Genomic DNA, 23,868 nt, shown 5'->3' with positions numbered 1-23,868 from the left:
ACACCTCCCCCTTTGTGGAGGATAAAGTGTGCGCAGACACACACAGATATAGGGAAACATAAACAGAAAGGGAGGGGTAAGCAGAAGAACACACACACAAAAGTCAAGCCACATGTGCAGAATGCAGCATATATACAACAATTAGTGGAAAGTTACATAAAAAGGATTGAAATCTTACAGTAAAACTGTAGATTGATTAATAGTGAATGAATGATGATTTACTGTCATTACAACAAGTGCAACAAAATTATCTTCACACCCAATTACCTCAGACAAAAATACAGCAATTAATCTATAATTATCACAAGTTGAATGTAATATTAGTACACAGTTAAAACAAATACACATATACATTTCATTGTTAATGTACGGTAAACTTTGAAACAGTGTCATCCAAACTGAGGCAATGTGAGTGTGTGTGTGTGAGTGTGGGAGGGGAGCAGCAGGCATGGCACATAGCTGAGCTTGGGGGGGGGGGGGGTGTCGAAACTAATTGGAGACAAACGCTGGCTGCCTTGACATTGCAGAGTTCATTATTTCTATCTGAACTTAATGGGCAGAAACACTGAGGAATGTGAGGAAAAAAGATGACCTTAGATATACAAATAATAATAGTCAAACATTAAGTGTTCTAAAAGTTACTGTTGTCAATTATATTTACCATTATAATAGCTGGTCATCAACAGTTTGCTATTTATTACTGATTTGCTGTGAATCCGCTTCATGGTACCGTGATGCTTTATGGGTTAAAGGTTGTATTGCAATGACCCTGACACCCTCAGTTTACTTGGGTCACAGTCACGTGGCAAAAGGAGAACTATGCCGTGGCTGGAGGATGTGTGCTAAAAGGCATGGATAAAAATAATGGAGCGAGACACCTGTTCAACTCGTGCTCGACTGAATCTCCTCGTCAGTGCAGAGATGAAAAGCAGGATCACAAAGGCAGCAGCAGATATGCAAAGACTAATCCACAGAGTCTGGAACAACTCCAGCCTCACTGAGAAAACAAAATTGCCCGTCTACCAGACCTGCGTGCTCAGCATGCTCCTCTACAGTAGCAAGGCATGGACCACCTACACCAGACATGAGATAAAGCTCGACAGCTGCCATCTGAGGTGCCTTAGATGAATTCTGCACATCTGATGGCAGGACAAGGTGCCCAAAACAGAGGTCTTGGAACACGCCATGACCAGTATGTTCACTGTTCTTGGCGAAAGGTGCCTTCGTTGGCTTGGCCACATCAGGAAAATAGATCCGGGCTGCATTCCTCAAGATCTACTGTACAGTGAGTTGGCAGAGGGCACTTCTGTGGCTGGTCGACCACACCTGCACTTCAAGGATGTATGCAAGAAGGATTTGAAAATGTGCAGCATCGATATCAACACGTGGGAGCAGTGTGCAGAGGACCGTGCAGCCTGGCGCCTTACTGTCAGAACAGGTGCACAGAGGAGCAGGAGAGGAACCAAGGCCTTGCTGAGCAACGAGGAGGAGGAAGGAGCAACCGCGGCAGCCTCAGCGGGCATCACAGTGCACGTGCAACAAATGCAGAAGATTGTCACTCGCTTATTGGACTGATGAGTCATTCACAGGTGCAGATAGAAACAAAAGACATACGTTTGTTTGGTCAGCTGAGTCGGTAGCATGGCCCAAGCAGAGGGTCACCCATCTGAGTCTGGTCTGCTTGAGGCAAAAAACAATCGTCCCCCTCAGACAGACAGATGGCATGATGAACTTTGCTGCATTTTGTATATAAGTGGCGTGAAACTGAATGTCCCTCGACACACATTCTGTATGATCTGTGTACCTTTGAAGCTTCAAATACTAAAGATCTCAGATAGGAAGCTACCTGCTTGGTGTCTCATTTGCTGTCTGTGTCAGAGGGTTTTTGGTAAATTTTCCTGACAATAAATTGAGAAAAATCAATCAATAAATTAAATACCCTGGCCACCAGCTCAGGGTCAGACAGCACTGCAGGAGCCTGTGGCATCATGGCCGCTGAAGGCTACCGTCACCTGCACCTCAAAGGCCTGGAATTGATCCCAAAGACTGTGGGAAGTCGGCTACATGTGTTCAACCTGCAGTGTCTTGGATCAGGTGACCAGCTGGCTCGGATTTGGCACATCAATGGAACGCATGAAGAGTTTGGATCCAGTGGGAACTGCCTGCTGTGTATAATCACAGGAAAAATGTTTCCTGTGTTGTGTCAAAACTTCTTCCACCCAAACTAGAGTTCTGGTTTGAAGTGCCTGACTCCACCTCTCACGTCACACATGGTGACTAATGGATATAAAGCATGATAAAGAACAACTTTGCGAGTGTCAAAATGGCGGCCGAATGAACTCACATGTCAGCACTTCCCCTGATGGACAACATCTGAAAACATATGATGACGGAACAGAAAAACGAGTGTTAAGTCAGAGACTCCGACTCAACAGCTATTGTAAAAAGAACACACACACAAAAAAGAAAACTAGTTACAACAGATACCACGTGACTTGTGCTCACAACACAAACAGATGTAGCATCAAATCAGAGTAATAGGCCTGCTTTGTAGCCAGTAGGGCATGCTTAAAAAGCCCTTGGAATACACCAATTTTTCTAATCAAAAAGCCGAATTCAGAAGATAACAGATGAGCAATCAATTCTATAGTGGCCATAGAGACCCCAGTGGTCCCAGATCCACATGCATTCCTTTCAAATTTTCCTCCTGACACCTGCTGGTACACAGTCATCGACTTATGCTTAGTATTTTTTAGTGTGCAACTACATCCGGATTCTCAGTATCCATCTGCATTCACTTACCTTGGACAGCAGTATGTTTAAGATACCTTGACACTTGCACAAATTTGATTCCTGCACTGGCGTGCCAGAGACTAAACTGTGTGCAGCTGTGCAGAAATTTTGAAATGTTCAAAATTTCTAGTATGCATTAATTTAGTGAACTAGACTTGAACATTGTGCAACCTATTCAAAAAACCCTGCGTGTCACTGCGAGTCCATGCGTTTCACTGCCGCAGCGCATCTGAACAATTACAGTAGTGTTCAGAATAATAGTAGTGCTGTGTGACTAAAAAGATTAATCCAGGTTTTGAGTATATTTCTTATTGTTACATGGGAAACAAGGTACCAGTAGATTCACTAGATTCTCACAAATCCAACAAGACCAAGCATTCATGATATGCACACTCTTAAGGCTATGAAATTGGGCTATTAGTAAAAAAAAAAAAAGTAGAAAAGGGGGTGTTCACAATAATAGTAGCATCTGCTGTTGACACTACAAACTCAAAACTATTATGTTCAAACTGCTTTTTTGGCAATCCTGTGAATCACTAAACTAGTATTAGTTTTATAACCACAGTTTTTCATGATTTCTTCACATCTGCAAGGCATTAATTTTGTTGGTTTGGAACCAAGATTTTGCTGGTTTACTAGTGTGCTTGGGGTCATTGTCTTGTTGAAACACCCATTTCAAGGGTATGTCCTCTTCAACATAAGGCAACATGACCTCTTCAAGTATTTTGACATATCCAAACTGATCCATGATACCTGGTATGTGATATATAGGCCCAACACCATAGTAGGAGAAACATGCCCATATCATGATGCTTGCACCACCATGCTTCACTGTCTTCACTGTGGCTTGAATTCAGAGTTTGGGGGTCGTCTCACAAACTGTCTGCGGCCCTTGGACCCAAAAAGAACAATTTTACTTTCATCAGTCCACAAAATATTCCTCCATTTCTCTTTAGGCCAGTTGATGTGTTCTTTGGCAAATTGTAACCTCTTCTGCACGTCTTTTATTTAACAGATGGACTTTGCAGGGGATTCTTGCAAATAAATTAGCTTCACACAGGCGTCTTCTAACTGTCACAGCACTTACAGGTAACTCCAGACTGTCTTTGATCATCCTAGAGCTGATCAATGGGTGAGCCTTTGCCATTCTGGTTATTCTTCTATCCATTTTGATGGTTGTTTTCCATTTTCTTCCATGCGTCTCAGTTTTTTTTTGTCCATTTTAAAGCATTGGAGATCATTGTAGATGAACAGCCTATAATTTTTTGCACCTGCGTATAAGTGTTAACCTCTCCAATCAACTTTTTAATCAAACTACACTGTTCTTCTGAACAATGTCTTGAACGTCCCATTTTCCTCAGGCTTTCAAAGAGAAAAGCATGTTCAACAGGTGCTGGCTTCATCCTTAAATAGGGGACACCTGATTCACACCTGTTTGTTCCACAAAATTGACGAACTCACTGACTGAATGCCACACTACTATTATTGTGAACACCCCCTTTTCTACTTTTTTTTTTTTTTTACTAATAGCCCAATTTCATAGCCTTAAGAGTGTGCATATCATGAATCCTTGGTCTTGTTGGGTTTGTGAGAATCTACTGGTACCTTGTTTCCCATGTAACAATAAGAAATATACTCAAAACCTGGATTAATCTTTAGTTACATAGCACTACTATTATTCTGAACACTACTGTATTTCCAATCACTGTCCAGAAAATGCCAGTAAAATGTTCATTTCTTGTATAAATCGTAAATATTTTCTGCTGTGGCTTATTTTGTGTTCAGAGGGAAACTCTTGGTCAACCGTATTGTGAGAATACTTCAGATCAGAGATTGATTAAATTAAATCGAGACTGATTAATTCATTTGAGACTGATAAATTAATGTTTAAATTATAGTACCTATGCTATTAAAAACAAATAGGTGGTGCCCCGATTACTCACGCAGGAGCCACACAGCGTTGCCGCAGCAACCAACCAGTCTCGCTTTGCGACAACTGTCACAACAGCCAGGCATTAAGAGGGATTTTTCTCCTAGAAACTCTGCGGATCCGAGGACACCGATTTATATCTGTAACACACAGATCAGTGTCCACAGACCGCTGTGGTCTTATAAAACTTGCACAATGTCGGAAAAAAAGAACACTTTCCGATAGACATTTTAAAAACTCAGTGATGATCACGAGTACAAAGTAACCCCCCCCCCACAATGAAATCTGTGGAATTTCTCGGATCTGCGGAGTTCAGTTCAGTTCCTTGCTCCCAGCGTGCAAGTCCAACACCAAATACCGACCCGGTCCCATCCAGACTTCTAATCGTAACAGAACATTGCACCATTTAGTGTTGAATTCTGGGTTTTGTAATATTTAGGGTTGTGACACGCCCACACTCTGTTTTCTAACTGCTGCTTCTGTCTTTAACTCATTAGCTGCAAACACGTCCAAGAGCGCGCGACACGTGTTAAAACTCTGGTCATGCGACTCAAAGTGATTCTTCTCACCTCACAGTATGAATCCAGCGGCTCTGCTGTGATGCTGCTTATTCCGTCCAAGTCGTCAGGTATCCATGGCAACAGACGGCATCGCCTCACGAGGGGGTCAGTCTCTCCGTAAGCGTAATCACGCGTAACCTCGTCTGTTTCAGTGACAAGGAGACAATAAAAAGAACTGAAAGGCAGCAACACTTTACAGCAAAAAACTGAAGAGGTTTCATGAAAAGAGTTGAGAAAATTTTATGAAATACTCGTATAGCAGTTTGAGTATTTATAGCAAAGTTGCACATCGTGACAATCAAGGAAGTAACATTCATCTGTCCCCAGCGGTCGTTAAGTATCAGGAGTTGTACTTAAGATTCTTCAATTAGTGCAGCAGATAACAGAATATTTACAGAGGAATCGTTCAAATGGTGAAACAAGCACCAGATTTGGCACAAATACAACCCCTGGCAAAAATTATGGAATCACCGGCCTCGGAGGATGTTCATTCAGTTGTTCAATTTTGTAGAGAAAAAGCAGATCACAGACATGACACAAAACTAAAGTCATTTCAAATGGCAACATTCTGGCTTTAAGAAACACTATAAGAGATCAAGAAAAAAAAATTGTGGCAGTCAGTAACGGTTACTTTTTAGACCAAGCAGAGGGAAAAAATATGGACTCACTCAATTCTGAGGAATAAATTATGGAATCACCCTGTAAATTTTCATCCCCAAAACTAACACCTGCATCAAATCAGATCTGCTCGTTAGTCTGCATCTAAAAAGGAGTGAACACACCTTGGAGAGCTGTTGCACCAAGTGGGCTGACATGAATCATGGCTCCAACACGAGAGATGTCAATTGAAACAAAGGAGAGGATTATCAAACTCTTAAAAGAGAGTAAATCATCACGCAATGTTGCAAAAGATGTTGGTTGTTCACAGTCAGCTGTGTCTAAACTCTGGACCAAATACAAACAACATGGGAAGGTTGTTAAAGGCAAACATACTGGTAGACCAAGGAAGACATCAAAGCATCAAGACAGAAAACTTAAAGCAATATGTCTCAAAAATCAAAAAATGCACAACAAAACAAATGAGGAACGAATGGGAGGAAACTGGAGTCAACGTCTGTGACCGAACTGTAAGAAACCGCCTAAAGGAAATGGGATTTACATTCAGAAAAGCTAAACGAAAGCCATCATTAACACCTAAACAGAAAAAACAAGGTTACAATGGGCTAAGGAAAAGCAATCGTGGACTGTGGATGACTGGATGAAAGTCATATTCAGTGATGAATCTCAAATCTGCATTGGGCAAGGTGATGATGCTGGAACTTTTGTTTGGTGCCGTTCCAGTGAGATTTATAAAGATGACTGCCTGAAGAGAACATGTAAATGTCCACAGTCATTGATGATATGGGGCTGCATGTCAGGTAAAGGCACTGGGGAGATGGCTGTCATTACATCATCAATAAATGCACAAGTTTACGCTGATATTTGGGACACTTTTCTTATCCCATCAATTGAAAGGATGTTTGGGGATGATGAAATCATTTCTCAAGATGATAATGCATCTTGCCATAGAGCAAAAACTGTGAAAACATTCCTTGCAAAAAGACAAATAAGGTCAATGTCATGGCCTGCAAATAGTCCGGATCTTAATCCAATTGATTGGTGGAAGTTGAAGAAAATGGTCCATGACAAGGCTCCAACCTGCAAAGCTGATCTGGCAACAGCAATCAGAGAAAGTTGGAGCCAGATTGATGAAGAGTACTGTTTGTCACTCATTAAGTCCATGCCTCAGAGACTGCAAGCTGTTATAAAAGCCAGAGGTGGTGCAACAAAATACTAGTGATGTGTTGGAGTGTTCTTTTGTTTTTCATGAGTCCATATTTTTTTCCTCTGCTTGGTCTAAAAAAGTAACCGTTACTGACTGCCACAATTTTTTTTCCTGATTTCTTATAGTGTTTCTTAAAGCCAGAAAGTTGCCATTTGAAATGACTTTAGTTTTGTGTCATGTCTGTGATCTGCTTTTTTTCTACAAAATTAAACAACTGAATGAACATCCTCCGAGGCCGGTGATTCCATCATTTTTGCCAGGGGTTGTATTACAACATTTGGACAGAGGGGCCATTTGATTTAAACAACGATTCACTTTGAAGTTATTAATTCTCAGCAGAGAGCGGTGCAGCGTTTGAAGCTGTGCCAATGGAGGACGATTCTCATTTCTTTCTTGCAACAACACAAGAGTTCCAGTTAGTGACTTTAATCTGCACAAAAGTGACACACAACTGACATATTTTAATGGCTCTGAGAGGGCTTAAGTTGCAGAGTTGCCACTTCTGAAGAGGAGTGAAACAATGGACCAACGAAGCAGCAGATTGAAGCACTGCTTCATTGATTCAAGGTTCAAAGCAGAGCCGTGCTGCAGGCTCTGTAATCAATGTAGAGAAATGATCATTTTCCTGACAAACGCCCTCAAAAACAACGGCCGCTCCGAAGGACCGATAAGGGAATTGTTGAGCAAAAAGGCTTTTGATGTTGGTGGATCTAATCAATTCTTAACGATACCTGAAAAGAACCAGTTCCCAATAACCATCCCTAGTCCTAATGGATCGGATGTCTCTCTTGTAATATTCACACTGTGAAATTCTCCTCAGATTTAAAGTTTTATGCTAATAGGGTTAGCATGTTTAGCACCTGACACAGTCTATGATTCTGATAAGCACATGCTCGGTCAATCCGCGGTTCACATGCTCTGCTAACTGTAGGCAGCGGTCTGTACAAATCACAGATCAGCTGTTCTGTTGCTCCATGAAACGCCAGAAATGTTCCATCCTGGTTTCTGAAACACCCGACATAGAACACTGAACTTTTTCATAATATTCAAATTTTTTGAGCTGCCCCTGTACATACAGTGTGTGTGTGTGTGTGTGTGTGTGTGTTTTCACCTCCTTCCTTCAGGTCCTGCAGCGGCCACAGCAGCGTGTAGGCCAGCTGGCCCGACATGTCGAAGAACGGCGCCATGGCACAGCTGGGCTGATCGGAGTGCTGCACCTGGGACCCAAACTCATCCATGACATACCAGACCGGAACCTTCTCCTCTGCCAACTGCAACGAAGCAGCGAAGAAGAGTGACCCTGAAATGCAGGGATAACGACATCATCTTATCATTCTAACTCGTTTATTAATTAGGATTAATAAACATAATCCAAGCTGTGTGTTTGGCACCGTGGGCAGATGTAATTATTTCTCAGTAAACCTCAGTTAGTCCTCGTGATGGTTTGACTGGAGCAAGCGGGAACGCAGACAGAAAAGCAACACCGACTGACTTCAGTAACATCTGGCTTCATATGTCGCCACAAATGGTGCTGAAGTTATCACACGATACTTTGATCTGCTACCAATGAAGCTCCTTAAGGACTTGTGGTCTTCACTCAACTGATCCTGCTGAAAATCTTTAACATACCATTAATAACTGGTTCTGTTACTGCCAGTGAATACTCTAATCTAACTACTTTTTGTAGTAACGAGTAATCTAAGGCGTTAATCTTTCCAAATCAGTAATCAGATTAAAGTTACTTCTCCAAGTCACTGTGCGTTACTATTATTTTTGCACTGTGGGTCGATAGCAGCATTAAACTTGGTCCGTGGGCAGGGGGTCGGGGTTTGACTGAACTGCCCACTTTAAGCGAGCTGTGAGCTTTTCATCCGCGGTTTTCTGCAGCAGTTACGACTCATCCTCACCTCTTAAAGCACGGTGACAACAGCACACCTGCACTGAGCTTTACAAAGACATTTTTATGCTTTTTTCTCCTTTATTTAGAATTTTGAGCTGGGCCACTCCGTATCTGCTCGCTAAAAACAGCTGATCCTCTGCCAACTAACACTATTTTCCACTCAAATGCACCTAAACTCTTTCTGAGGACCACATGATGTGAAAACAATAAAACTTCCTTACCTGTAAATCTGGTCATGTTTTCTGCATAAATAAATGTTATCCATTCTTTGTGCTCAAACGCCAAAGCAGGGGCGAATCCAGATGGAATGGGGGCGTGGGGCAGGGATGTGCCCCCCCCCCACAACACCCCTAGATTAAAGGTCTAGTTTTGAAGCCCTTTTTTTTTTACTACGACTACTAATACTACTTATAATAATTTCAACAAGTAAAATGTTTAGAGAGAATTTAAATGTTAGAAAGAATTTAATAGTTACATTTATAAACAATGTAGGTAAGAAATTGCAAGTTTTACTGTTACAGTGCTGTCAGCAGTTAAATATGAGGTCAAGAAAGAGGTCTTTATTTTACTTTTTATAAAATAAGTTTATTTTCATTGAAGTCAAGAAAGGGTGACTAAAGTGAGTTTTGGCAAAACAGGTATTGTCATGTTGAGGTGACAGAGGGTTGTTGTCGGCAGCTGGGGAAAGTAACTAAAAAAGTAACTAGTAATCTAACTTAGTTACTTTTACAATTGAGTAATCAGTAAAGTAACTACGTCACTTTTTCAAGGAGTAATCAGTAATTGGATTACTTTTTCAAAGTAACTGTGGCAACACTGGTTACTGCATGTTTTAACCCTACTGTGATTAAACCCCCCCCCACTGCTGGCAGTCACCATGTTGCATCACTCAGCATTTGCATAAAACGGACTCCTTGTCCATTTTGGCCCCGCCTAACTGGCGGCATAACGACCACTTGTCACTTCTAACTGAAAATAAACGGAAACTAGTCACTTTGACTCCCTCTCTTGTAGTTAATATGACCAAAGGGTGATGGGGGTTCCAGCCAAGCTTGACAGCATTGCAAACATGTCATTGACTGCCCTCTAATGGACAACCTATGTAACTGCTCCAATTCCCACAGCCAATGTATGTTAAAATATTCCATATCAGCAAAATAACGCACCTACTGACATCTTAGTGAAAGACTCAATCGGCCATCTGGTATAATCAATCAGGCTCGACCAATCAAGAGTAAACTTAACATATTCGGGGCCTTCCAGGCCACATTTATGAGGACTGCAGGCACCAGAGTTACCGCTGTGGAGACGGGACAACACTTCCTGCAGTGTGCATGTAATGGAAGGTTCTTCATTTATACCTTGGGCAGTTTTTGAACCATCAAAAGAGGGTTAGTAAACTATAGGTTCAAGTTCAGTGTTGCTCAGCATCGTGGTCGAGGAGTAAGTCGAAAAAGAAGCTTTCGCATATTTTGTGCAAAAACTATCCAGATGCAAATAACAGGACAAATGAAACCGTTTAATTCAGTTCAAGGATGGAGCATCAAACTGTTTTTGTTGGGGGGCAGGGGGGTGAAAAACATGAATAAATAATAATAAATAACTTTATAAAAAAATAAGGTTGGCATTGTAAACACACATTACTGAACTCAACACTGTTTGAGGAAACTGAACATGTTCAGGGTGAACAAAGACGTCACGATGTAGAGGAAACACACACACACACGAGGGTTTGCGCAGACGGTGGTCCTGCCACCCGCCTACACCCAGAAGGTCAGTGTGTCACAGGGTTTTCTCACGTACACCTTGGGAGAGCCAGTAGGTCTGGTTGTACGTCCACATGTTGTCCATCACCAGCTCCACCGTATCTGGATCAGGAGCTTCACCGTGGACGTCCAAGCCCACCAGAGACGCCATTCTTGGCAGCAGGCCAGGAATCTGCTCCAGCTGCTCGCAAGCATGATCCACACGGTACGTCCACGTGTGATCCACTAAGAAAATACTTCAAAAACAGAGAAAACGTGTTAAACCCTAAAGGAATCTTTAAAAGAAAAACGGATGTGTGACTATTTGAAAATAAAGACGTCAGTAAGATGCAGGAATTGTGAAAGGAAACATTTTTATTGCTCGTATTAATTTCTCAAGTTAATTAGAATCAGAGACTTCAAATTGATTTTGAGAAGGTGGGGGTCAGATGAAAGGAGCAGGGACCTGAAAACCAACCGGGACATTCAGTGAAGGAATTCAAGATCAATCTGACTGAACCTGTAATGGAGAGGGGCGTGACACTGCTGCTTCACACACACACACACACACACACACACAGCATATCATCCTGCAGAAGGGGGAGGACTGACACAGGTAGGGCTCGGAGCATGGAAACGTGCACAGATTCTGGCCACCATAGGATAGAAAATGAAGTACCTTGAAATAGGTAAACGGTACTGTCTGGAGTATTAACCTGTGAAGTCTCAGAGCTTAATACCTGCTCAGTGTGGAGCCACAACTAAATCAACACTCAAATCACCTCGACCTCACTAGGGGGGCTGAAGATTCTTGGACCATACTTTTGACTAGTCTACTTCCTTAAATGCGGTACTCTTCCAATGGCATGTCCAATACGAAATACACAAAAACATGATGAACAGCAACTGAGAGAGATCTATTGGGTACTGCCTGCTGTGTTCAGACCAAGATGTATTGTGAGAACCAAAAACAGTGCACTGTAACTCAAGGCTTAGTTCCAAGCTGCTTCTGTATCTACTGGAATGCTACAGAGCGTGACGTACACAAATTGTGACGTCCCATGTCTGCATATCATTAATGGACCTGATATCAAATAAATAGCTGACTAAATAGTAACTACAGCTTAACTAGTGACATTCCATAAACAGCTGCCCTGCATCATTGGCATGTCATCTCTGGGCTGCAAGTTTTGTGACGTACAAAAATGTGGCGTACTCGGTAACAGGAAACAATAAGTGAGTGCACATGTTCCCATGCAACAAGCCGTAGTAAAGACCTCCTGCAGTGTTCTGTTGGTGCACAGACTGAGACCGCCGTCTCCATCCAGAGATGGGAGTTGTGTTTGTGTTGGCGATCCTTCTGTCCTGTGCACCAACAGTAATTCTTGTATATTTGTCCGTGAATTGTTCTGTGAATTGTTCTGTAATTTATGTCTGTATCATGGCCCAAGGTCACCCCTTTGAGTCTGGTCTGCTTGAGGTTTCTTCCTCAGAGGGAGTTTTTCCTTACTACTGTTGCTCTGGGGGTTGGTAAGGTTAGACCTTACCTGTGTGAAGCGCTTTGAGGCAACTCTGTTGTGATTTGGCGCTATATAAATAAAATGAAATGAAACTGAAAACAAATTGTGGCTGAAGGTGCTCTGACAGGACGTCAGTGTGGCATGCAGGGGGTGGGAGGTGCTGTCCAGGATGCTGAGCAGTTTCCTCAGCATCCTCCTCTCTGACACCTCCACCACAGACTCCAGCTGTGGTGGAGGTGTCACAGCCAGCTCTCGTAATGAGCTTTTTGAGTGTGTTCGTGTCAGCTGCCTTGAGGTTTATAAATCCAACTTATGGGCAATACTGTCAAACATCTTGTGCAATATATCTTTGGCAGGGGTGTCGGCCAAGTGGTTAGTGCACTTGGTTTCAGTGTGGAAGGTTCCTAGTTCAAATTGCACCCCTGCCACATTTCTCCATGTAATGTGGAGTTGTGTCAGGAAGGGCATCCGGCGTAAAACTTGTGCCAATTCAACATGGAGACCCATTGGGAATCTGCTGTGGCAACGCCAAGTGAAGGAACAAGGGAGCAGCTGAAGGGACTTACTTTGTGCAATGTATCTTCCAGTTATTTAGCATAAAGTTTTGTTATATTTCATTTTATTATTTTTGGCACTATTCTAAAAAGGTGCTATCACTTCCATTTATGTGGCCAGCAGAACTCTAATAAAAGCATGTTACCTCTCCCGAAAATGTGGAATGCAACATGTTTTTTGGGTTGTTTTTTTTTCCCCCCGTTACGGAGCTGAAATGTTGTCTCTCCCACACAATGCTGCACTAATAAACTATGCCATACAGCAGGTGAGCATCACAGAACAAGCCACACAAGTTTATCTGTGTGCTTATAAGTGTCACCATGAAGAGTATTTACAGTTGTATGTTATAAGAATACAGTTTACATGATTATTAACTGAGTTTAACATGACTGTACATTAATTACAATAAGGTACAGTTTTGTCTGAGCATTGGATGATTTATTTTGGAAAACCCGAAATGTTTTATTAAATTTAAATGTTTTAAGAATATTCCCCAGGCTACGAAATCTTCATCATCTGCAAGGCATGCATCTGCTCCAAGATGTCATCCAATTTGCGTCTGAGTACAAGAGTCATCGCAGTCTGAGAATGCACTGCCTTGCCCACCTCGTTAATCATAACGGACAAGCGAGGGGCCGTGGTTCTTGATGCTGCCGTCTTGCCAAATTTCCGGTAGATCAGGACAGCATATAAGCCAGAAAGTACCAGCCCTGCTACCATGAGACCAAATATGAATAAATCCTCGACATCCTCCACAGAGAATGGCGCAAAGCATGCAACACGCCATGACCCCCAGGAGTCGAGAACACAGCCCGCAGGATACGTTCCATCTGGGCAGGTAGGATCCCCCGGTCCTGACCTTCTTGTAGAAAAGATGGTGTCAATAGTGTTCAGAGACCAGCTGATCAATTCCATGGTTTACCCAATAGTAGTCCAATAGATCCAGTATCCAATATAATTTGAGGAATTCACAGACTGGTGAAGTAGGGACTTGAAGGTTAAAGCAGAGGGCAGAGATAAGGGAGAGTGGAGCAGATGCGACCGCCCTCGGAGTCCCAAGCTGAAAAGATGAGACGCCCATGGACGACCTGGACACTGAGAAAAACAAACACACAGGAGTATATGGACCGGGTTCTCATGTGGAAGGTTCGCGCCACCACCTTCATCAGGTCACAGGAGACCGCCAGAGACACTACCAGAGCGCGTGTGAGTGATGTAAGCAGCGGTTCATTTACATCACAGTACAGACAAACTGTTAAACTTCCCAAATTAATGATAAAGTATGATGGTGAAATAAGACAGTGGCAGGAATTCTGGTCTCAGTATGAAACAGCTGTTCACAGAAACAATGCACTATGCAAGTCAGACAAGTTTACTTACCTCAGATCCTACCTGACTGGAGCAGCTGCAAGAACTATTGCAGGGCTCACAATGACAAATGACAACTACGACGCTGCAAGAGTTACTCCAGAGCCGCTTTTGGGGAAAGGACATTGTGATCAGTGCCCATATGTCCAAACTACTGAACTTGACACCTGTTAAAAGACCATCTGATGTTAAAGCTTTGAGGCATTTGTATGACGAATGTGAGATCCAGACATGTAGCTTGGACACGTACAGCTGCCTGCTGTGTCCAGTGCTACTACAGCTCAGTCCAGAGGACATTGCACTTGCCTACACTCGCCAACCGAACTCAACCAACGAATGGAAGGTGCCAGAGCTGGTTAAATTTCTGCAGAATGAGGTGCAAAGCAGAGAATGGGCACTTCAGCTTACCAGACCAGGCCACACATTGAAGGACCCGAGCCCGCAACACAAGCATGTTGACCAGCCGTCCTATGCCTGCGAGAAACCCAGAAAGTGACCAGCCGTCCTACGCCTGCGAGAAACCCAGAAAGTGGAGTGTCCCATCAGCGACCGCTTTGCACACAGCCAGCGCTGTGCCCCGGACCTGTGTGTATTGTGACAGGAGTGACCACAAACCTGAGAACTGTCCTGAACATACAGTGAGCACATGCAAGGATGTACTGAGGAAACTTGGACGGTGTTTGTCTGCTTAGGCCCAAAACGCTGCAGAGTGAAGGTTTTGTGTAGCATATGTGACCGTAAACACCATTTGTCAGTTTGTGAACAATCTGAAGCTAAGCCAGATATTGACACGAGCGATAATAGTGGAAATGCAGATGCTGTGTTGTCTTCAGTGACAAGACCTGTAAAGGTTAAGACAAACAGAACACAGTACTGCTGCAGACTGTGAAGACATGGACTGTAGGCCCAAAAGAGAGAAAGATAACTCGCTGTCTGTTAGATGGAGCCAGCCAGCGTAGTTTCATTCACAGAAGCGTTGTTAGAGCATTAGGACTGCCAGTTGTAAGGCACGAGATGCTGAACCTCCATGTTTTTGGTTCCACCACTCCTGTAGCAGAGAAACACAATGTTGTGAGAGTTGAGCTTGAGAATGTGTGGAACACTGAACAGAGACTTGAGACAGAAGTTGTAGAGACTCCTCAGCTGTGTACTGCTGTGATAAAAGTCCCACGCGACGCCATTCAAGTGGAGACAAAGAAAAGAGGACTGCACTTTGCAGACTTTCCACTAGTGCTAATGACCAAGAGCTGCAGGTGTTAGTAAGGGCAGACTACAACCCCTGGCAAAAATTATGGAATCACCGGCCTTGGATGATGTTCATTCAGTTGTTTAATTTTGTAGAAAAAAAGCAGATCACAGACATGACACAAAACTAAAGTCATTTCAAATGGCAACTTTCTGGCTTTAAGAAACACTATAAGAAATCAAGAAAAAAAAGATTGTGGCAGTCAGTAACGGTTACTTTTTTAGACCAAGCAGAGGAAAAAAATATGGAATCACTCAATTCTGAGGAAAAAATTGTGGAATCACCCTGTAAATTTTCATCCCCCAAATTAACACCTGCATCAAATCAGATCTGCTCATTGACATTGACCCTATGTGTCTTTTTGCAAGGAATGTTTTTGCAGTTTTTGCTCTATGGCAAGATGCATTATCATCTTGAAAAACGATTTCATCATCCCCAAACATCCTTTCAATTGTCCAAAATATCAACATAAACTTGTGCATTTATTGATGTAATGACAGCCATCTCCCCAGTGCCTTTACCTGACATGCAGCCCCATATCATCAATGACTGTGGAAATTTACATGTTCTCTTCAGGCAGTCATCTTTATAAATCTCATTGGAAAGGCACCAAACAAAAGTTCCAGCATCATCACCTTGCCCAATGCAGATTCGAGATTCATCACTGAATATGACTTTCATCCAGTCATCCACAGTCCACAATTGCTTTTCCTTAGCCCATTGTAACCTTGTTTTTTTCTGTTTAGGATGCAAAGAGATGTTTTGAGAGCCTTATGAAAAAAGTGAAAACTGACACAACCTTGTTTGCCAGGGGATCTGTGAGGAGGTTTCAGAGGGTAAAACAGTGGCAGGGAACAAAGAGACTGTAAAATATTACATGGCACATCATGCTGTTCTAAGAGAGGACAAGGCCACAACAAAACTCAGAATGGTATTTGATGCATCCTCACATGATGAAGACAGCCCATCCCTCAGTGACTGTTTGCACACTGGGCTGAACCTAAACCCAAACCTACTGGAGGTGCTCATTAAGTTCAGACTGCATGAAGTAGCCTTTACTGCCGATATAACGAAGGCTTTCCTTCAGATTCCCCTTGCAGAAAGGGACAAAGACACTGTTAGGTTCCTGTGGGTGCATGGACCTCCAGTCAAGGACTGCAAAAATGAGGTACGTGTCTTGAGAATGAACAGAGTTGTTTTTGGAGCGTCGCCCAGCCCATTCCTACTCGCTGCCACCATTAGAAAACATCTCAAACTGTTTGAAACAGAACAGCCAAAGGTTGTACAGACTCTCAGAGACTCTCTGTATGTAGATGATTTTATTTCCAGCTCACCTACTGTGCAGGAAGTCTACATGTGACAACAGCAGCAAAGGACGTTCTTGCTCAGGCAGGCGTGAACCTCTGCAAATGGGTTACCAACTCACCTGACCTCATGTGGAAAGAGACTGGAGCAGAGTTCACTGGAGATACTGAGTCCTGTGGAAATGTGCTCAAGGTGCTAGGACTTGTTTGGAGACCAGAGAGAGATGATTTTGTGTTTGATCAAAGGGGGCTAATGGACATTTTGAAGGACAAAGAAAACACAAAAAGAAGTGTATCAGACATCAGCACGCATATTTGACCCCACTGGGTTTCTCATTTCCTTTACTGTCAGAGTGAAGTGTCTTTTCCAAGAAATGTGGGAGAGAGGGCTCAGGTGGGATGAACCATTACCCACTGACTTGACTGAGAAATGGACAGTGGTGTACAGAGCTACCACTGCTCCACCTGGTGGCCATTCCCAGATGGTACCACATCAAGATTCACCAAGAGTCACACACAGTAAAACTGCCTATCTACTGTGATACAAGTGAAGTGCTGTGGCGTATCTACAAGGACAAAACAAACAAGGAGAGACTGTTACCAGTTCTGTGGCCTCTTAGTCGCGAGTTGCTCCGCTGAAGAAGATTACATGACCTCTTTTAGAGCTTATGGGTGCACTTATTGGAGCAAGATTAGGACACAGTCTTCTTAAGCCACTAAACATGGAGAAGAACCAGCTCAGCATGTGGACGGACTCGATGATCTTCACTGGATCCGCAGCTCAGCCCAGCGGTGGAAGCCATTTGTGGCCAACAGAGTGGCTGAAATACAAGAGCTCACAAACCCGGAGTCGTGGTTCCACTGTGCAGGTAAACTGAACCCTGCTGAAGTGCCCACACGAGGTCAGCATGTACAGAGCCTTATCGAGAGCCGCCTGTGGTGGAGTGGACCCACTGCAGTGTCTACAGCTGAAAGGGAACTGGACACTGATGATGACTATGTGGTGAATGAGGTAAACACAGAACTGAAATCTAAATATCAGGCGGTTGTACAACTTGCTAGTACTGAACAGCAAGCTTAAGACTGTTAAGAATGACTGCATGGGTAAAACAGTTTGTAACTAACACAAGGTCTTGTCAGAAGATGCAGGGAGAGTTAACTGCAGAAGAGCTCAATGCAACTGAAATGTACTGGGTGAAGACTACTCTAGAGAGTTGTTTTAACTCTGAAATATCCCAGCTAAGGTTAAAGCAAAATGTGAAGAGAGACTCTAAAATCAAAGACTTAGATGAAAATGGTCTGCTGAGTGTTGGAGGAAGACTGCAGAACTCTGATTTAAGTTTTCGAGAACAGCACCTCTGGGCACTACCAACAAATCCCAAGTATTCTGAACTATTAGTTCAGTCATGCCATGAAAAGGTGATGCATTCTGGTGTAAGAGTCACATTGATTCAAGTCAGAGAACAATACTGGATTTTGAGGGGAAGACAGCATGTAAAACGCATCATTTCACGCAAGGGCGCAATTTAGAACTAGAAATTGGGGGGGACAAAGTGCGAGGCCCGCAGGGCCGAAGGTCATAGGCAGGGGGTCTGGGGGCCACTTTAGGCTCCCTTGAAGCCATCGGTTTCTAGATAAGCTCAGATGCATTCTGAGCATCCAGAACAATAATTTTAATGTTTTTAGAAGACCATAAAGTGGACACCATTTGACTTATACAATTTGAAACTGGATATAAGTACTTTATTCTGAGAACAGCCAGCATTGATTTTATTAACATCCTGGTGTAAATAAAGTATCACCATGTGTAGAACTCAAAAAGAATGATAGGTTGAGCTCTCATTAAAAAAAAAACAACTGCAATGTGGTAAAATGTATTCATAAATATGAAAGAACAGGCTCTTAATTATTAACTATCGCATACTGTATTTTTTTCCTCAAGATTTGTTTTTGCATAAGTTTGAAAAAACAACAGATCATAAGTTTAGGATAAATTACTTATCATGAATTTAATTTTCGAAGTGGCACTAATGACAACACTCATACTGAACATAATTTCGCTTGCATAGACTGATTTTGGAGATCAAACAATAATTGCAGATGGGCTTTCTGAGGTCCCAGATAGCTTTTCTGATTTCCTTTTCTAACTTTCAGAATTTAGTAAATTAGCATATGGTCCATTGATACTTATGTGTAGACACTAGTCCCTAGAGGCAACTATTTTTGGTTTCAAATCTGGGCAAATGCAGTCCCAGAAAATTCTGAATGTGACAAACAAGAAACAGGTGTTGTAAACAAGTCAATGCTGCTAAAAATACAAACTTACAGAAACAAAGATACTATTCTGGCATGGTTTGCACATAAGACTGACATAGCATGTTTCAAGTACACACATGTATGTCAGAAGGTGGGGGTGACATACCATAATTCTGTCCCGTTCCATTCCATTCCATTTTCTTCCGCTTTATCCGGAGTCGGGTCGCGAGGGGCAGCAGCTGAAGCAAAGCCGCCCAGACCTCCCGATCCACACACACCTCCCCCAGCTCCTCCGGGGTAACCCCAAGGCGTTCCCAAACCAGCCAAGAGACATAGTCCCTCCAGCGTGTCCTGTGTCTTCCCCGGGGCCTCCTCCCAATGGGACGTGCCCGGAACACCTCTCCAGCGAGGCGTCCAGAGGGCATCCGGAAAAGATGCCCGAGCCACCTCAACTGACTCCTTTCGATGTGGAGGAGCAGCGGCTCGACTCCGAGCTCCTCCCGAGTGACTGAGCTCCTCACCCTAAGGGAGCGCCCAGCCACCCTGCAGAGGAAACTCATCTCGGCCACTTGTACTCGCGATCTCGTTCTTTCAGTCATGAGCCAAATCTCATGACCATAGGTGAGGATCGGAACATAGATCGATTGGTAAATCGAGAGTTTTGCCCCCCTACTCAGTTCTCTCTTCACCACGACGGTCCGATACAGCGACCGCATCACTGCAGACGCTGCACCGATCCGTCTATCGATCTCACGCTCCATCCGTCCCTCACTCATGAGCAAGACCCCGAGATACTTAAACTCCTCCACTTGAGGCAAGTACACTCCACCGACCTGAAGAGGGCAAAGCACCTTTTTCCGGTCGAGAACCATGGCCCCGGATTTGGAGGTGCTGATTTTCATCCTGGATGCTTCACACTCTGCTGCAAACCGCCCCAGTGCACGCTGAAGGTCCTGATTTGACAAAGCCAACAGAACCACATCGTCTGCAAACAGCAGCGGAGCGTATAGAGCTGGACCAGTGTGCCGCGACCAGGTCGAAAACCACACTGCTCCTCCTGAATCCGAGGTTCGACCATCGGTCGAATTCTCCTCTCCAGTACTCTGGAATAGACCTTACCGGGGAGGCTAAGGAGTGTGATCCCCCTATAGTTGGAACACACCCTCCGGTCCCCCTTCTTAAACAGAGGGACCACCACCCCGGTCTGCCAATCCAGAGGCTCTGTCCCCGACCGCCACGCGATGTTGCAGAGGCGTGTCAGCCAAGACAGTCCCACAACATCCAGAGACTTAAGGTACTCACGACAGATTTCATCCACCCCAGGAGCCTTGCCACCGAGGAGCTTTCTAACCACCTCGGTGACTTCGGCCTGGGTAATGAATGAGTCCGCCTCTGAGTCCCCAGTCTCTGCTTCCTCTTCGGAAGACGTGACGATGGGATTGAGGAGATCCTCTAAGTATTCCTTCCACCGCCCGACAACATCCCCAGTCAGGGTCAACAGCTCCCCACCCGCACCGTAGACAGTGCTGGTGGAGAGCTGCTTCGGACAGTTTGCCAGAATTTCTTCGAGGCTGACCGACAGTCCTCCTCCACGGCCTCCCCAAACTCCTCCCAGACCCGAGTTTTTGCCTCTGTGACCGCACGGGCTACGGCACGCTTGGGCTGCCGGTACCTGTCAGCTGCCTCCAGGGTCCCACCTACCAACAAAGACAAGTAGGACTCCATCTTCAGCTTGACGGCATCCCTCACTTCAGGCGTCCACCACCAGGTTCGGGGATGGCGGCCGCAAGAGGCACCAGAGACCTTGTGACCACAGCTACGAGTGACCGCATCGACAATGGAGGTGGAGAACATGGTCCACTTGGACTCCATGTCTCCAACCTCCCCCAGGATCTTGGAGAAGCTCTCCTGGAGGTGGGAGTTGAAGACCTCGCTGATAGAGGATTCTGCCAGTCGTTCCCAGCAGACCCTCACGATACGTTTGGGCCTGCCAGGTCTGACCGGCTTCCTCCCCTCCCAGCGGATCCAACTCACCACCAGGTGGTGATCGGTCGACAGCTCTGCCCCTCTCTTCACTTGAGTGTCTGAGACACGTGGCCGAAGGTCAGATGATACGACTACAAAGTTGATCATCGACCTCCGGCTCAGGGTGTCCTGGTGCCACGTGCACTTATGGACACCCTTGTGCTCGAACATGGTGTTCGTGATGGACAAACTGTGACTAGCACAGAAGTCCAACAACTGAACACCACTCGGGTTCAGATCGGGAAGGTCGTGCTTCCCAATCATCCCCCTCTAGGTCTCACTGTCGTCGCCCACGTGGGCGTTGAAATCCCCCAGAAGAACAATGGAGTCCCCAGTCGGAGCGCTATCTAGTACCCCTCCCAGGGACTCCAAGAAGGTCGGGTACTGTGCACTGCCGCTCGGCCCGTAGACCGAGACAACAGTGTGAGACCTGTCCCCAACCCGAAGGCATAGGGACGCGAACCTCTCGTTCACTGGAGTGAACTCCAACACATGGCGACTGAGCTGGGGAGCAATAAGCAATGCGACCCCAGCTCTCCGCCTCTCCCCGTGGGCAACGCCAGAAAAATGAAGCATCCAGCCCCTCTCCAGGAGTTGGGTACCAGAGCCCGAGCTCTGCGTGGAGGTGAGCCCGACTATCTCTAGTCAGTATCTCTCAACCTCCCGCACAAGCTCAGGCTCCTTCCCCCCCAGCAAGGTGACATTCCACGTCCCAACAGCCAGGGGCTGTGAGCATAGACCGGGCCGCCGGGCCACCCACCCTTGACCGCCACCCAATCTTCTCTGCACCCGACCCCCATGGCCCCCTCTGCAGGTGGTGAACCCACAGGAGGGCGGGCCCACGTCGCTCTTTCGGGCTGAGCCCGGCCGGGCCCCATGGGCTAAGGCCCGACCACCAGGCGCACGTGCGAGCCCCAACCCCAGGCCTGGCTCCAGGGTGGGGCCCCGGTTCTGCCATACCGGGTGATGTCTCGGTCCTTGATTTTTTACTGGTCATGGAGGTTCTGATATTCTGTCCCCCCTGGTTGAAAAGGTGGGGTTGACATGTCCCCCCTATCCCCCACCAAATTGCACCCATGATTTCAAGGTTAAAGGTTAAAGCAGCACAGCAGATTCCTGCTCCTTTACCACGAGACTGAGTAACCGAGTCACCTCCATTTGAAGTTCCTGGAGTGGATTTTGCGGGACCCTTGTATTTTAAAACTAAAAGGCAGCCAGTAAAGGCACACGACGCACTGTTTACATGTGCAGTAACAAGAGCAGTGCATTTGGAGTTAGTTTCAGATCAGACTACAGAGAACTTCCTATTGGCCTTTAAGAGATTCGCTGCCAGACGAGGGCTGTGTCGGATCATTTGCTCTGATCATGCCAGAACATTCAAAAGAGCTGACAAAGAGTTATGGCAAACTATTAAACTTAAAGAGGGTACTGGGGAAAGCATCTTTGAACTTTGAGGAACTCACAACAGTACTTACTGAGGTTGAGGCAGTGTTGAATTCTAGGCCTCTGTCTTATGTACACAGTGATGCATTAGAGCCCCAGCCACTTACCTGGATGGCTCCGAAACTTGGAGACCACTGTCTCGAGTCACCACCACTTTACAACGAAGCACTCTTCCAGAAGTGTCCATATGCTTTGACTCATCATCCTCATTATCTTGGTAGTTCATGATTCATAAATCTGGAATAAAGGACAGATGGTGAGCTGGAGTTCCGCTTCGTCAAACTCAACTCAAAGTTTCTCTCCAATACTAATGAAATTCATTCATCCATTTTCACTCCTTCCGGTTGGACGTGTCTGGAAGACCTCCTTGGGAATAGCCAGTCATGAAAATCTTCCCAGAAGACCCTCATAAATTTACAATCATAAAACAAATGTTCTGTGGTTTCATTGGGCCTCATGTATCAACGTTGCGTACGGCGATATTTGAGCGCCAAAATGGCTGCGCTACTTGGCATTTATCAATGTGGTCGTTGGCGTACGGTGCGCTGAAAATATACACCAGGTCGAGAGGTGGCGTAAATTATACACCAAAATGATCCAGCACTGGAATCCACATAAAAATGTAAATGATCAACATGATAAACAGTGCCATTATACAAATCAATGCATATGTTACATAAATAACACCTTCTTGATTATACTACATAATAATTAATACAAATCCCGCTTTTGTGGGATTGTTGGTCTCGAGCACAATCCGTGGCCACAGCGCTGACCGCAAAGAAAGCGCTGCTCACCTTTTTCTACAGACTTCGAGCCTGGAGCCAGAGCAGCGCTGAGCTTAACTTCATGTGGTGTGATCGTTTTAGACTATGAAATTGATAATTATAACTGTAGTGTTGTCATTCCCTTCACCCATGCTGCAATCAGGTTTTGTCTTCTCCATTCGTTTGTTAAAATAAAATATATAAAAAAAACACATCTAAAAAATAAAGAAATCTCAAAAATAAGGCGTCGTATTAATTGAGCGAGCAAATATTCACATGTCAAGAATTATTGACATGTGAAAAGAGAATAACACTTTATTGATTATACTACATAATTAATACGACGGCCGCTTTTGACGCTCTACTGGCACACATTGTGATTGGTGGAGTTCTTTTTCTTTGCCGTCTTCCTGGCTTCCATGTCATGAAATGAGGGTGTGTCTGAAGCGGAGTCTGAATATTTATGGGTGTGTTTATTATAATTATGATTGTTTTCACCCGCCGCATTTATCAAGGTTACGTCGGGCGTACGCCGGAAATGGGCAGGTGCGCACTGCTTGATACATGTCATGGCAACTTTGGTGTACTTCAAATTTACACCGTAAATTTACGCCACAAGTGCGCAACTTTG

General features: G+C 44.6%; 1 protein-coding gene across 2 annotated transcripts in view; it reads right to left on the bottom strand.

Moving 5' to 3' along the window:
- ttll12 (tubulin tyrosine ligase-like family, member 12) overlaps positions 1-22,937 on the bottom strand; it is a 183,199-nt gene extending 160,262 nt beyond the window's left edge. The window contains exons 1-4 of one of the 2 annotated variants that reach the window (XM_034165451.1): positions 22,578-22,937; positions 10,812-11,010; positions 8,220-8,379; positions 5,293-5,426 (exon numbers count right to left, since the gene is read on the bottom strand). In XM_034165451.1, the coding sequence (XP_034021342.1) occupies positions 5,293-5,426; positions 8,220-8,379; positions 10,812-11,010; positions 22,578-22,696 (612 nt within the window). In that variant the 5' untranslated portion in view covers positions 22,697-22,937. Of the gene's footprint in view, positions 1-5,292; positions 5,427-8,219; positions 8,409-10,811; positions 11,011-22,577 lie in introns of those variants that run through there. The other variant, XM_034165452.1, reaches the window with a different exon arrangement.
- Between the last annotated feature and the right edge of the window lie 931 nt (positions 22,938-23,868).

Source organism: Thalassophryne amazonica, unplaced genomic scaffold (genome assembly GCF_902500255.1).
Source record: "Thalassophryne amazonica unplaced genomic scaffold, fThaAma1.1, whole genome shotgun sequence".
NCBI classification, from domain to species: domain Eukaryota; kingdom Metazoa; phylum Chordata; class Actinopteri; order Batrachoidiformes; family Batrachoididae; genus Thalassophryne; species Thalassophryne amazonica.
This window is presented reverse-complemented; position numbering and strand designations above follow the sequence as displayed.